The following is a 16,280-nucleotide window of genomic DNA, read 5'->3' on the forward strand; positions in this document are numbered from 1 at the left end:
GGGTAATGGGATTACAGTGATACTGCTGGACCTGGCAAAGGCATTTGACAGGATACCACATGGAATTCTAATCCGTAAACTACAACATATGGGAATGGATATAGGGTTGGTGAGATGGATAGGTGGGTGGTTGATGGAGAGATATCAAAGAGTAGTTTATTCAGGAGTAGAGTCCAAAAGACGGCCTGTGACTAGTGGTGTGCCGCAGGGTTCTGTTCTTGGACCACTGCTGTTTAATTTGTTCATTAACGATATAGGGAAGGATCTAAGAGGAACAGTTCATTTGTTCACTGATGATGCAAAGTTGGGTAGGGCAATAGTGAATGCAGAAGATATCAAAATCTTGCAGGATGACTTGGATAGATTGGAGTTCTGGGCTAAGGAGAATGGATGTCAATGTAATGTGGCAAAGTGTAAGGTTATGCATTTTGGGGTGAAAAGATTAGCGGCAGTATACCACATTGGTGAAACTGTACTTCAGGAGATTGATGAGGCCAGGTACTTGGGAGTGTTGGTGGATAGGGAGATGAAGTTTAGGGGACACATTGCAAACGTAGCTAAATCAGCTCATCAACTCACTTGGTTGTTGAACAATACCTTGACGAGCAGAGAAAAGCAAGTTATTGTACCTCTGTACCGAGCCTTGATAAGACCTCCTCTCAACTACTGTGCCCAGATTTGGTCATCTAGGTTCCTTCTTGATGCGGAGGAGGTGGAGAGGATCCAGAGGCGAGTGACTAAGATGATAGCAGGTCTATGGAATGAACCATATGAGAACAGGTTGAAGATTTGTGGGTTGCAGAAATTAGTTGATAGGCGGAAAAGGGGAGATATGATTGAGACATTCAAATTGCTAAAGGGTTTCTATAGGATTAATTCAGAGGATATTTTTGAGATCAGGACTGGTGGTGGGAGAACTAGGGGACACCTATGGAAGCTGGGCAAGAGTGCGGTTAGCAGGGGTGTTAGAGCTGGGTTCTTTACTTTTAGAGTGGTAAATGAGTGGAATAAGCTCCCAGAGTCTGTTGTGGGTGCTATGATGGTGAGTGAGTTCAAGGCAAGGTATGATAGATACTGTGAGAATGTCGTATAGTTGTGTGGACATGATGTTTAGGGCCTCCCTCGATGAGTCTAAGGACTCCCTGGATTCGTCCATAATAATAATAATAATAATAATAAATGTGTTCTTCAATATGCTGTTCAATTGATTTTTCTGTCTTTCCACAGTAAGATGACTGGGAATCACACCATAGCCGATAAACACTGATATTTAAGTGGGCTGTGTCGAGGGTTTGTGGATCTTAGTAGTGATCTCATCTTGATAAAGGAGGTAAATTCTACTTTAATTTTATATTCCTTATATATTTTTGCTAGTTTAAAAAAAAAAAATTTCTCTGGTTTCATGTTGGTTGAGTAGTGTGGAGATCCTGTGGTCATTATAGCTATTTTGAAGGAAAGTGTTTCTTAAATGTTGAAGTTCTTTGGTTAGTTCATCCTTGTCAGTGATGAGTTAGCGGACTCTTGCTCATAGTGTGGAAAACCAAATTTTTGAAGTCTGTAATGATGGGATGAGAAATGTTGATAATATGTCAGTATGTGTAGTGTCATATTGATACCTGAAAACAGAATTTTTAATGCCATGGAGTGCAAGCAGAGGAACAAACGGGCAGTTGAGAATGAATCCAGGCAAGAAGTAGATTTTTCTCTCATAGAGCAATGCATGTTGAAATGGCTTTCCTTTAGAGTGGTAAGTGGTAATACCAATTACCACTTACCAATTAATTAGTGCAGATGAATTAAAAAAAAAAAAAAAGGTATGACTTGATGAATCCCTGATTCACTGAAGGTCTCTGGTAATAATCTGGCAGTGCCATTACTGAGAAGGACGCTGACCTTCAGAGATAAGAGTTATCATTCCGTTGTATAAGACCCTGATCAGACCACACTTAGGCTATTGTTCTCAGATTTGGTCCCCAGGATTTGAAGAAGATAAATTAACTGTGGAATACAGAAGCAGATAACAAAGATGGTTTCAGGTCTGTACAATGTCAGTTACATGGATCGACTGAGGGAAAGTGGACTGCAGAGTTTGGTAGATAAAAAAAGAAGGAGAGGTGATATGATCAAGACTTTTAAACTGTTGAGAGGCAGTTATAGGGTAGACATTGGGGAGTTCTTTCACTTGGTGGAACGGCAGGAAGAAGAGATGACAAGGGGCCATTCCTGTAAGTTACAAAAGGAAGCTGTGAGCAAGAGGGTGAGGAGTGGTGTCTTTGCGTGGAGGGTGGTTGAACCATGGAATACATTGCCTGAGAGAGTGGTTAGAGCAAGAACGGTCAATGAGTTCAAGGAGTGGTATGATAAACTTTGTGTTTCCTAAAAACAACCTTCCATGATGAGTCTTTTGACTCCATGGAGTCCTGGATAATAATAATAATAATAATAATAATAATAATAATAATAATATTAAGGTTTCATCTCGAGTATACACAAATATACAAAGACAAGCTGAGTTACATTGCACACAGTATGCCAAAGAGACAATGATTTGTTCAACGGCTGATCTACTGGCATGATCTCTAGTGAATATCTATATATATATATAGAGAGAGAGAAATATCCCTAGATTCGCCACAATCTTTCTCTTGAGTTCATCATAGCACACATGGATGTTAGAAGTTTGAGTCCAGTTCACAATGTGTTGGCGGCCTTTGTCTGAGTTAGAGAGAGCGCTAGCTCTAGTCCTGTTATAGGAGATATCTCTATGGTGTTCTTCCAAATGTAGAAGGATGGATTTAGCAGTCTGGCCATAGTATGGCTTTCCACAATCACATAAAATCTTGTACACTCCTGGAAACTGAGTTGGAAGATGTTTCTCTTTGGTTTGCTAAGTATTGAACGAAGTTTTGGAAGCATAGTGAAGCAAGTTTTGAAGTTAAACTTCTTGAGAATCTTTGCCAGTTTTGGTGAAAGAGAACTGATGTAAGGCAAAGAGATGAAGGCTCTTGGGGAAGAGGGATCTTCAGAAGTAGTTGAGTGACTGGGGGAAAGAAATTTGTTAATTTTCTTAGGAGAGAAACCATTATTAATAAAAGTTTTTTTTAAGAAAAAGGAGTTCATTTTCAATTTCTGTATCTTCTGTAAGTAATGATTTGGCTCGGTGAGCTAAGGTGGAAATAATACCAAATTTTTGTGGGGGATAGTGATGGGAGGAAGCATGAAGGTATCTATCAGTGTGAGTAGGCTTTCTAAAAATTGAGATTTTAATACTCTCAGCACATCTGGTAAATGTCAGGTCTTAAAATGGGAGGCAGTCATCTGATTCCAGTTTGAAGGTAAAAGAGATTTTTTCATGGCACTTGTTTAGGTGGTCTAAAAATAAATTGAGGTTGTTGACACCATCTTCCCAGATGAGGAAAATATCATCAATATTTTTGTTTGGAACTCAAGCTCGCATTTTGTTTTCAAACACGCTACTGTCTTTTTGTACTTGTTCTGTTATTACAATTTTAAGTCTCTGTAATTCTTTATATACTTCTTTGATTGTGATACCTGAAGATGTTGATCAATTCAACGAAACTAGTGTACTAGTAGTATCTTTTCAAATATATGATGTCATCTTTTTATCTCTCGGCATCAGTCATTAAAGCTTTTTCATAATATTCCAACCGAGTAAAAATGAATTCTGAATATATATATATATATATATATGTATATATATAAAATAATAAAATTAATTAGAAACTATATCAAAGTTATATTCTATTTAAGATAACATCAGAGAAACATTATTTCATATAAATAGTTTTCTTACAGTAACAATGATGTCCTAATTTCACATGACAATTGTTATGTTAGATTTAAGATTCTGGATTATCTACAGTCCTGTTTATAGTTAATTCTTAAAAAGAAATATGGAAGACACATATTCTCCGTGGGTAGAATATGTGTCTTCCATATGCTTGGGATTTTAGACCATCATTATTGTTAAGATTAGGGTGGTTGATAAGAATCTCACAGGCTTCCTTAAATTTATGTTCATACCATGTTTTGGTGTGATGTAAACAACTGGTGCTCTTCCAGTCAATTCTATGTAGGTGTTCAGGGCATGATCAGACAGGCCAGCTTCACTATAGTTATTATATTTAATGTGTCATTTATGTTCCTATCAAAAGCATTTGCAAAATCCAATTACACCATTGTATATGCATCTCCCACCTTGTAATAGTACATAAGTAAGTTAGTGAAAATGATCTCCCTTTAACAAACCCATGCTGATAATTGCAGAGAATACTGCTGTTATCAAGCCATTTCTGTATCCTATTTCTTATCAATCTCTCCAATACCTTCACCTCAACTTCGATATACAGATTGGCCTATAATTTGAAGCTACAGCCTTATCACCACCTTTATGCAGTGGAACAATTTTACCTTCCTTCCACCCTCTTTGAACCTGTGCTCTTGTAAGATTCATATTAAACATGCACGGCAATGCTACTGCCAATTCCCTGGAACATTCCCTTAAGATGCACGGTGTATGCCATCAAATCGTATCACCTTATTGACATCAGGGTTATTTACTTTCTCAAATACTTCCTGCTCACTCACAATTATGCTATCCTCTCCTATGTCCTCTACACTTAAGTTTCTCATGATTCCACCCTGATCAGGATGAAACACCTTTATGAATTGATCACTGAATACCTCAACAATGTCTTCTGCAGCAGTTACTATTCTACCACTTTCATTCATTAACATCATCTTACCATGATCATTCTTCCTTCTACTTGCCACATATCTAAAAACTCTGTAGGGGTTTTCTTCACCTGATTTGCCAATTTCTGTTCATACTGCACTTTTGTTCTCCTTACTAACTGAGTCACTCTCCTGGCTTGTTTTTTAGATTCCTCATGTGACTGATTATTACCATTATTCATCTTGTACTTCCTCCAAAATACTTTCTTTTTTAAGATTTTATTCTTAAGCTCCACATTTATTCATTTTACACCTACCTTATTCAGCCTTTTGTCCCTTGGAATACATTCATACATTGATGCTGTTATGTATTTCTTTGTCAGTCCCCATGCAGCATTTATTTCCTTACCACTCAACTTTGTTCCATGTTATAGCTTAAACACCAAGCTGTCTCCTAAGCTTGTCATAATCACCAGCCTTATAATTCCACAAATATCCTTTCCACACAAAGGTCTGCATATGACTAGCCACAACACAGGTGATCACTTTCACCAACTGAAGGAAAGTGTGAAACCCCTCTCACAATTACATCCTCAATCAGTTTTTAATTCCAGGAGGGCACAATTCATTTGTGATCATCCATAATAGACCTCTTCTCTCTCCTTTTTATTTTCATATAACAGGCTATATCCATTGTATTATATGTCCATCAGTATATCTTTGACCAACTACAATGCACTGACATTAAATTTACTGACCCATTGATTTAATCTGTACATACTCTTCTCATACCCTTCACATTTGTACTGAAACATTTTGATAGTCTTGCATATTTCCATCATCTTTCCCATAATTCTTCATTTTACTCTCAAGATATCTAACTTTGTTACTCCTACCAAGGTAATCCCTGGAGGCATCCCCCTCTCCCCATTTAACACCAGCATTCTTTGCTTCACTCCTGCCATAACAGTGAACATTCTCTTACATGGTCATCTGTTATCATCTACTACACTGCTACTCTCAATCGGATGCATACTATCTCTAGCAAATAGTTCTTCCTCCCCTTGAATTTATCATAAATAAACTCTTATTAATCATAATCTTCATCCTTCTCTTCTATCCTACTGCAACAATATACTCACAGCTCTACTTTCTACACTCTTATACTTCACTGTCTCTTACTCTCATCATGTGTTCTAATCAACAAGTCAATTGCTGTATTCTTCCTCTCCTCATCATAGCTTTAGTCATACATCAGATTGCTCTGCCTTCTAAATTTACCTTTAACATATGCTCTGGTCTTAGTGATTCTCTCTCAAACTCTGTCCACCAGTTCTCCATTATCTTATCTTCCCTCTTTCTGTTACCATCATTCACCTTCAATTTCTCTTTCAACGGTATCTTCATTCCTCCACTTTTAACAGGTCATCTCTTTTCCACTGTGCAATCTGGTTCTGAACTCACCTTAATTCATTCCTCAAAAATTCACTTCTAACCACTTCTGATTATGGTCATCCTTATTAATTTTCATATCTTCCATAATAACTTCATCGTCTTCACTCATTTGTCCTTCTGCTATTCCACATTCTTTCTTTTACAACCACTTCCTTAATATATGCATTTTCATTAACTACCAGCAAATTACATAAATGTATATAAATTAGTTTTCTGATTTATAATATAGTTTGCTCTCATTTAGTGATATTCTTTATGCTTTACTTTCACTCAACTCTTTCACAACAAAGTTTTGGTCCCTGAAGTAGGACATATTTTATGATTTTTGAAAAATAACTAGCCATATTTTTTAGTTTATGAATTTTAGGTTTTTAGCTTAGCAAGCAGCAAATGAGTTCAAGAAGTATGATAAGTGCTGCATCATTAATGGTTAGTATGGACTACTCGTGATTGGTGTTTGATTTTATGGAGATGCCAGAGAAAATAATAATTATTATAATCTGAAAATATATTTGTCATATTTCCATTCACAAATGAGAAATAATAAATACTTGAAATCTGACCTGATCCTGTTCTTCCACAAATTCCAATCTTTTCTTGTGGCTGTATATCAAATGTTATCTCTTTTAACACAATGGGATATTCTGGTCCATAACTCATTGTTACTTTGTTAAATACAATGTGCCCCCTGTTTGGCCACTCAGGAGGTGGATGGTTTCTGATGATTGTTGGTGTTTCAGAATTCAGAATTTCAGTATACGATAACATCTTTTCTACTGATGTGAAGCAATTTTCAACTTCACTGCTCAGCCTGACAATATACTGGTACATGCCACTTAACTGAAAACAAAATTACACATCATTATTGAATTTCATGTAATATTCAACATTTTAGTTAATTTTTTTCCACTTCAATTTATTTATTTATTTTATTTAGGCATCACAGAAAAATCTTATCATTGAAAAACAATTTACATAAAAATAACTCCAAGTTAAAAATAGTCAAATAAATTATGGGAATTTCAGTGACAAATATCAGTAAGGTTTTCAAAAATTTTTAGTAGTGTGCAAACATGAGTTACATGACATCATAACAGTATAAAACGTTTTGAAGTCCCTCTTCTTTACTTCTGTTATCTAAAAGTAATTTTGTTGAAGTTGTAAAATTAAGCTGCATAGCAATGAAAATTTTCTAAGCCTATACCAACACTAGGTATTCAAATTGATATTAGTATTAACTTGGCATTTTTTCATGCAGCATTTTTCTATGATATCAATGTTATGTGTTTTCATTGTATGTGCATACAATAATTCTATGGCTTTCATGGTTGGTTAGCAGGTGTAAGCAGATAGTATGAAAAATTATGGTAATGTTAAAAAGTTTTATATTATTATTGTAAGAGTTGACTCCAATGATTCATTGTAGGCAACTCTTTTTAACTGATCCAATCTTACCAAACCTTTCCTTAAACTCGTTCACTGATAATCCACTCAGAACATTTACTGGTAGTACATTTAGGAAGCACACCAGTTGCCATGAAGGGCAACGTAGTAGTGTAAACTGGTGTAATTGGAATGGTTTAAAGTTTGATGCATTACACTTGAATGGATTTGGTGTTGGACATTTGGAGTGACTGTTATTTGTATAGGGTCAAGATGAAATCAGTATATACCTAAGGATCAGAGAGAGAAACAGGCTGAGAAGCAGGTTGTGTAAAGACAAGAAGAATACAAAGGTGAAAAAATGATTATGGCAGGAATGAGTGATGCATTACATAAAGGTGGAGATGAGAAAGATATTAATGTAAAATAGAGTCAGAAAAGATATTGTCAGGGGTGGTCATATTGAAGAGAAAAGTGTAATATAGCAGACAGAGTGATGGTGGAATGGCTTGAGAGAGAGAGAGTGGAATCTTTATGTTTGTATACTAATGTAAGAGGTATTAGAAATAAAGGGGCTAACTTTGTGGCATTGATTGAATCAGTAAACCCAAAGATAATTGGTGTAAGTGAAATTTGGTTGTTTTAGGATGATATACTATCAAGAAAAGAAATGGAGGGATATTGAATTTTCTAAAGGACAGGATGGAGAAGAGGGGGGGTGCTGTTAATGACAGCAAAGAAGAGTGGAAATGGAAAATAGTACATATAAACATTTTAAATGTGTCTAATATGAGATTGAAATCAACAGAATAGTATATCTAACAAGATAACGATCTTAAGCAGCATGCTGGAAGCCATATGAGGTTTTCAGTTGTTGGATTTGATACCTTCACAGGATGTGGTTGTGAATAAGATATCAACACTACACACCAGTTAGTGATCACGAAGTACTAGGTTGAGAGATGGTCAAACGGGAAAAGGTTGTTGTCAAGAATGGGTATGTGGAATTATAAAGTGAGCGATAATAAGAAGCTCTGAAGTCAACTTACATCAATACAATGAATTGATGAGGTGTAGGGAAAAGATATTGTCAGTGCATTGGAATTGATTAGGAAGCATCTGACAATTGCATGCATAACTGTATACCTAGAGTTATGAGAATAAATAGAATAGGAGTGAGATGAATGAACAGGGAAATCAATCAAGCAATGTGGGAAAAAGAAGATGTTATGAAGGAGGTACAACATAGTTTGTAGTGAACATATGCATGAGGACTAATGCAGACAGGAAGATAAGCATGGTAAAAAAAAAGTAGTACAGCATGAAAGGAAACTAGCCACTCTGGTCAAAGATAATCCAAGGGAATCCACTATGTGGCAAGCAGGAGGAAGAATAATTATGGAAGGATGACTGGTGAATAGTCATGGTAGCAAAGTGACCAGTGCAAAGGATGTATTGGACTTATTTAATGAGCAATTTATTGGTGCATATCATGCTAGCATGAATGATGCTATGTAACATACTGAAGGGAAACAACCATTAGAGGTGAAAGAATCAGAGGTGTATTGAGTGTTGCTTGGATTAGATGTTAAAAAGACTGTGGGAATGAATGACATGTCACAATATATTTTTAAGGAATGTGCAAAGGAGTTACCTATGTTCTTGGCCTGGTTCTATAATAAATACTTTGCAGCAGGAAGATTCCTAAGGAGTAAAGAAGGCAAACAGTATCAATCTACAAGTATGGTTCTAGAAGCTTCCAGTTATAGACTAGTCTATATATCTGCATTTGTGGTCAAGGTTTTCAAAAAACCTAGTTAGAAACAGGATCTAGGATTTGGTTTGGACCATAGGGTTCTCTATGATGGTTCCATGGGTTTATGAATGGCAGGTTTGTTTATGCATTTCATGATAAGGTCAAAAATGTGTTGGTTAAGGGAATTCATATACAATTATATTCTTGGACTTCGCAAAAGCATTTGGTAGATTATCACATGATGAGTTGGTGTACAAGCTGCAGAAAATTGGAATTCAATAACAGTGTGTGGTTAGATGGGTTGAAGATTCGTTTTCTCAACAATACTGCAAAATTGTGAATGATGGTGCAGCTTTAAAAAAGAAAGGTGACCAATGGAGTGCCTCAGGATTGTGTTGGGACTTGTTTGGTAATGATGTTTCATATGGATTAACCGGAAATCTTTAAATGCTTGCTCACAATGAAAGTTAGGTAGAATTATCAGTATTATTGATATTAATTCTCGTCAAAAAGATTTGAGTAGACTTTCAGCTTGAGCAAATGAGTAGGGTTCTAGTTTTAATACTAATAAATGAAAGCTCAGAGTCTTGTCGTATTAAGGAACAATCTCAGCTTTTGAACTTATGATCATTGACTCCAAACAGGGGAAGATGAAAACCCAGGTAATACAGGAGGTCTGCACATGTGTGATTGGTCTGCAATATTTTATGGATTTTTGAAGTTGTATTGCTAAAATAGCAGAATTTTAAGACTGGAAGCTCAAATCCTCTATGCTTCTTTGATAGTTGAAGAAATTAATTTTTAACTTCTTGGTATTGGTGGGACCAAAAAATTGCGCAGGCTTACTATATAATTGCTTTTCTTTAAGCTTCTGTAATGTCTGTAATATTTATTATGTACAAATGAGCAGGAAAGATTATGGTTTTGAGTACTATTATGGCTTTAGAAGAAAATGAAAGTGGCCCTATTTTCCAGTCTTCTAAGGTTTCAAAGTTCTTGAACTGGTAATATTGGGTAAGTGAAGAAGGGAATTCCAAGTATAATGAGGGGTTCCTTTTTAGGTGTTAGTTCAAAACAATTCCTCCAAGATCTCACTTTCCAAAAATTTTTAATTTTGTCTTGTCTGCATTAATAGTTAATCTGCTGATCACGCTGAATTTTTCCAAATTACCAAAAAAGATATATATGAATCATTATACTTAATTTAATTTGAATTAAATTAAGAAATTTGAAGTATAATGATTCCTTTATATAAATATAAAGGAATCATTATACTTCAAAGTGCCCACTACATCATCGGCATACAGTAATATACCTTATTTTCCTTCATAGTTGAAGGAACTGTTATTCATCATACAGTATGCATATTGTCAACTTCCTATAAGAAAAGTTCAAGAACGCCAAGAGCAATGGACTAAGAAGGCAACCTTGCTAGACTCATTTTAGGTAAGTAGTTGAAATGGCATAGGCTCCTTTGATAGCAGCTTTTTACCTATGCCAATTTGCAACTGACTAAGGTTTGATCTCTACTGGTTTTGGAATGAGGACGGTATGGCTTGCTACAAATTCACTCGTCATGTGTCCTGACAAGAGAAAATAATTAAATAGTATAACTAGAATGGGAAGAATAAAATCCCGAGCGTCATACTTGACTTGATGGTCTATCTCTAGACCATCAAGCCCTCGGAATTTTCTTGTCTGGCATTCTTTATAGGCTGTGGTAACTTCAGATGCTGCAATGAGTCTGTCAAGCCCATCTTGGATATGAACAGGAAAGCCATTAATGTTCCAAGAGTTATAATTTCCCACAGTACTATTGTCTTCAAACAGATTTTTGTAGTGTTTTTGAAAGGAGTCAGGCATGTCTTCAGTGGTAGACATGTCTTCACCATCAATGCAGATTTGAGTGATAGTACTTTCTTTGTGGAATTTAGTGAATTGTTTATTGAAGAATGCAGCTGAAGGGCTATTTGCTAATTACTGCTGTATTCTTATTTTAAAATTTCTTTCTTCTACTTGTTTCTTCCTTTCCACTTCTATATCTATGTTAATACTGTATTCCTAACGATGTTGCTACATTCTATACCACTGCATTGGTTTGTTACGAACCGGCTTCTCTCTTTATAAAGGTCTTTCAACTTTTTTCTTTTGAGAAAATCCTGTTCCTTTCCCCATTCCATCGTATTTTGTTTTACTGCTTGTTTGAATTTTAAACATATATATCCCAATTCCCAGGTAACATTATTCCAATTTGAACAGCGGGTCTGGAATTTCATTGAAGTCTCCAGTCCAGAACTGATCTCTACTTTTTCCATGCAGGAAAAAGTAGAGATCAGTTCTGACCAGGATTATAATCTGACACCAATATGGTCAGATTATAATCTGACATATTGGCAAGATGTTTTATATGAATTATTCTATTTATAAAGGAAAGAAAAGATATAAATTTGATCAAAACGGGTACCAATACCTTGATTCATGTATGTGCAAGCCTGGAGATTAGGATTGTGTATCTTCCATATTGACTACTAGTCATAGCGAAGATATGAAAATTCTTCCAATTCCTGGAAGAATTTTCATTTAACTGTTCTATTGGATGGAGCATAAGCATTTATAAACCTTATTACACATCCACTGTATTTCCAGTCTATTATCAAGATTCTTCCTTCTGTGAATCCCTTTGGATATTACAGAATGGCTGAAGGAGGGGGAAGGATGCAAGAATAAGAACTCCTACTCCAGCCCTGTTAAATCTTCCAAAGCTCGAATAAAAAATAAGTGGCTATCTATCTGTTAAAGTTTTCTCATAACTTGGAGAAATATGTTTCTCCAAGAAACATCTGTAGAAATATGTTTCTTGGAGAAACAAAACCTGTTATTATGGCATAGCATTAGTTTCTATATAGATTCTTGTTTAATTTGCCTGTGGTATCCTTGTATATTTAATGAGACACTGCAGAAAGGAGATGGTATGATTAATGAAGTGTCACTGGCAAGTTCTTTAACTTCTAGATTTTGGATGAATCTGATGAGGGCTTCAATCTGTGAAGGAGCAAATGTGTAGCCTGCTTCTGGTAAACTGTTTTCCAGTTTCTTACAGTTACTTTGCACTGTTATTTTAATTTCATGCCTATCATTGTTGATTTGGAAGTTAGTTAATTTCTTTTCATGCAAATGATAATCGTACTGAGAAAAGTTTGAATTGGTAAACCTTATTATATTTTCTTTAATTGTATCTCTTGCTTTCCCATTATTAGCAAAAGATGGTTCTTCATAGTCCATAAACTCTTCTGAGCCTGAAGAATTTTCATTTGATGATCCACAACCTTCTCCATCTTTATATTTTTTATTACTTCTTTTTCTTTTAGATGTAGTTCCTTTTTTAATTTTAATTTTTTTGTTTATTCTCAATTGTTTTAATTAATTCATCTTTCCTTTTTGATGATCTTGTCTGCATATTAAGTTATTTCAGTTGTCTTACTTGCTTTTCTGTTTCTTCTCCAGTTTCTCCTTGTAGAACATTTTCATGTTTTTGCATTTGTTCAGTTGTTATACTAGGATCATTATTAGTAATTTCAACTGATGATGTTCCATCTATATTTCGCTTGGAAAGTGGCTCCTGCAGATCTGGAATTTTGGGACTAATTTCTAACTGATTTGGTCGTCCACGTTTTATGATTTTACCAAGTGTAGTTTGTTTAAAAGTGCTATCTTTTCTATACTGAATTGGAAGATCCAAGAACTCATCATTATGCCTCTCCGATATGTACGGTTCTAATTGGCTCTACAAGTGCTGCCACTCTTTCAGTGAAAGTTCTAAAAGGACAAGTGTTAACATGGTGTTTGGAACTTTCGCATATCTGACGGCTTGAGACACTGATTAGCGATATATCTAATCTCCATGCATCTTTATATTTTTTATTATTTCTTTTTATTTTAGATGTAGTTCCTTTTTTATTTTTATTTTTTGTTTATCCTCAATTTTTTTTATTAATTCATCTTTCCTTTATGATGATCTTGTCTGCATATTAAGTTCTTTATTATACCTGCATATTAAGCAAGTTGTCTTACTTTCTTTTCTGTTTCTTCTCCAGTTACTCTTTGTAGAACAGTTTCATGTTTTTGCATTTCATCTTGTATCTGTTTAGTTATTATATGAAGTTCATTATTGGGAATTTAAACTAATGTTGTTCATTCATATTTAACTGGAAAGTAGCTCTTGCAGTTCTGTAATTTTGGGGCTTATTTCTAGTTGATTTGGTCGTGCACATTTTGTGATTTTCCCAAGTGTAGTTTGTTAAAAAGTACTGTCTTTACTAGACTGAATTGGAAGATCCAGGAACTCTTCTTTACGCTTCTCTGATATATATGGTGTTTTAATTGGCTCTACCGGTGCTCCCACTCTTTCAGCAAAAAGACTAACACCTGTTCTAAAAGGACAGGTGTTAGTGTGGTGTTCAGAACTTTTGCATTTCTGACAGGGTTTGAGACACTGATTAGTGATATATCCAATCTCCATGCAGTTGAAACATTTAGATTTGGGGCAGTTACCACCCAAGTGATCATATGAACAACAACAGAGGCACTGCCTTTGTAGTGCAGGATAGTTTACCATAACCTGGGTTGTACTGATGTTGACAAAATTTGGTATGGGCATCTTCATATAAATTGTGCATGTGATATCATCAGAAATCCAGTTTGGATCTTCATCTGATAAACCGTTATGTATGTTACTAATCTTACCCCATTTTGAGAATTTCTGTATAAGAATTTCATTACTGTTCTCTATATATATTCCATTGGAAATCTTTAGCTTTTTACTGTATTAACCTGGCTCTGCCACCATTACAGGAATAACTGTGCTGCCTTTGAAAGTAAAACCCTATAATGGTTTGTCACTTGTTTCCGCCCCTTTAACCACAATTAAATATTTCCCTCTGAAGAGTGAAAGAATAAATCTTATTAGCACCAACTATTTCTTTTAAAACCTTAGTCACCAATCTTGCTTCTTAACATCCTGGAATTTCAATTCCTAGAGTTCACACCCTCGGAGGAATTGGTACTGTTATTTCAGGTAGGGAAGAAGACTAAAACCTCTGCGTTTGAGTGTAAGAAAAAAAAAAAAAATTTTTTTTTTCAATCTAAGACTGAGAATTAAATAATTCCATAATATAGAAATAATTTTATTGAGAAAATGCTCTATTTGAGCTACTATAAAATGGCTGCCATGCTATCGCCAAAAGTAATCTCATAATGAATATATTACTGCACTACCAGCAATCACAATATTCACTTAAAAAGTAAATATTATGAATATTACGCCCCAAGTACCTATGTTTCCAAAATTCAAGATGCCATTAGTGGGAGCCAGACTAAAGTGATACCAAAGTTGAACTAATGCACAAGTCATATTTCCATATACAAGTAGCGAAAAGGTGTAACACCTTTTTATTAAAATACTCTGGATTACAGGCAGATGTTGAAAGTTTTCACTTGGTTATGTTATAAATTAAAATTTTGACCTTTATTGAGGTCTCATCAGTAGGAAACCTCAGTAAAGGTCAAAACCGGTCTGGGTATTAGCCCTTCCCATAATCCATACCATTACATGTCTAAGGTTATGTGTGTTGTATTATAGGATACTAAGGCGATTGATGTCAAGTCATTAGCCTCCATATACAAGTTGCCCAGTCCTGAAAATATTTCATATGCAAACTTTTTTTACTTACACTTGAATAAAGGATGAAACCAAGAATATAATTTCTTGTCATCTTTAATTTGTAATTTGTAGACCCTTGTGAATAAAAGAAGAGGGCGGGATATGACTGAGATATAATTTGGTAAGGAGTTGTTACCAGATTAATGTGGAAGAGATTTTTCAGAGTCATCATCATTAACAACCATGGGCTCAGCACCTGTACGTGTCTGATTCCATCTTGATGTGACTCTTCCATTGCATTCTATTTTGTGCAAGTTTGTGTACAGAGTTTCCACACCATTTGATGATGTCATCGCCCCATTCTTTGTTTGGTCTTCTTTTGTTCTTTCCTTCAATCATCCCAAACAGCAGCGTTTTTAATTTCCTCTCATGGTTCATTCTATATATATGGCCAAATAGATGTAGTTTCCTTTTAATTATATTGTGGATCAGGTTCTCTGTTAGTTGTATTCGACTATATATTTCCTTGTTGTTCACTTTCTGGATCCAGCTTATTCTCAAGATCTTTCTATAGCTTCCTCTTCCTCTGGAATGCTAATATCCTTCTTTCAGATTCTCTCAGGAGTACCCAGGCCTTACATCCATAGAGCATGCTGCTGAAGATAAAGGTTTCCACAATATGCAGTTTAGTGTGTATCTTTTAGCTCAGCTCTTCCATATTTTGTCCATGGCTTTTAAGATAGCTGTTGCTCTGGCTATTTTGATTTATCTCTCATTTTGGGTCCAAGTCATGTGTCATGTGGCATCCAAGATATGTGAAGTTCCACATTTTATTATTATTATTACCACCCCAAGACCTCATGGAGTCAAAAGGACCTCCCCCCCCCCACACACACAGCTCATCATACTGTGTTTTAAACACATTCAAACTCTTTGCAGACACCACATTCTCAGGCAAGGCATTCCAATCATTCACAACTCTGCACGATCCTAATCACACCCTCTTTACACAGTTTCCAGGGATGACCTCTGGTTCTCCCCTGATCTCCCACTATTCTCTGTAAAACTTCTCCAGCATTGATCCTATAACGACCCCTTACGAACTTGTAGGTCTCTATCATATCTCCCCTCTTCCTCCTGTCCACCAGACTCTGCAAATTACATCTTCTCAATCTTTCCTCATACTCGACATTCCAGAGGTCAGAAACTACCTTAGTCAGTCTCCTGTGGACCCTTTCCAACAGCTCTTCATCCTGAAAACCTGGTGACCAAATCTGGGCACAATAGTCCATGTGCGGCCTAATCAAAGCCTTATACAATGGAACAAGAATC

General features: G+C 35.6%; 1 protein-coding gene across 4 annotated transcripts in view; it reads right to left on the reverse strand.

Moving 5' to 3' along the window:
- The window catches only part of LOC150102874 (ATP-binding cassette sub-family C member 5-like), a 1,133,802-nt gene that overhangs the window by 219,727 nt on the left and 897,795 nt on the right, over positions 1-16,280 (reverse strand). For all 4 annotated transcript variants that reach the window (XM_090397917.1, XM_090397915.1, XM_090397916.1 and 1 more), the window contains one exon: positions 6,714-6,990. In XM_090397917.1, coding sequence (XP_090254043.1) covers positions 6,714-6,990 — 277 coding nt within the window. The remainder of the gene's footprint in view (positions 1-6,713; positions 6,991-16,280) is intronic.

Source organism: Typopeltis vanoorti, chromosome 9 (genome assembly GCF_054136105.1).
Source record: "Typopeltis vanoorti isolate ZY-2024b chromosome 9, IOZ_Tvanoo_1.0, whole genome shotgun sequence".
Lineage (NCBI taxonomy): Eukaryota > Metazoa > Arthropoda > Arachnida > Uropygi > Thelyphonidae > Typopeltis > Typopeltis vanoorti.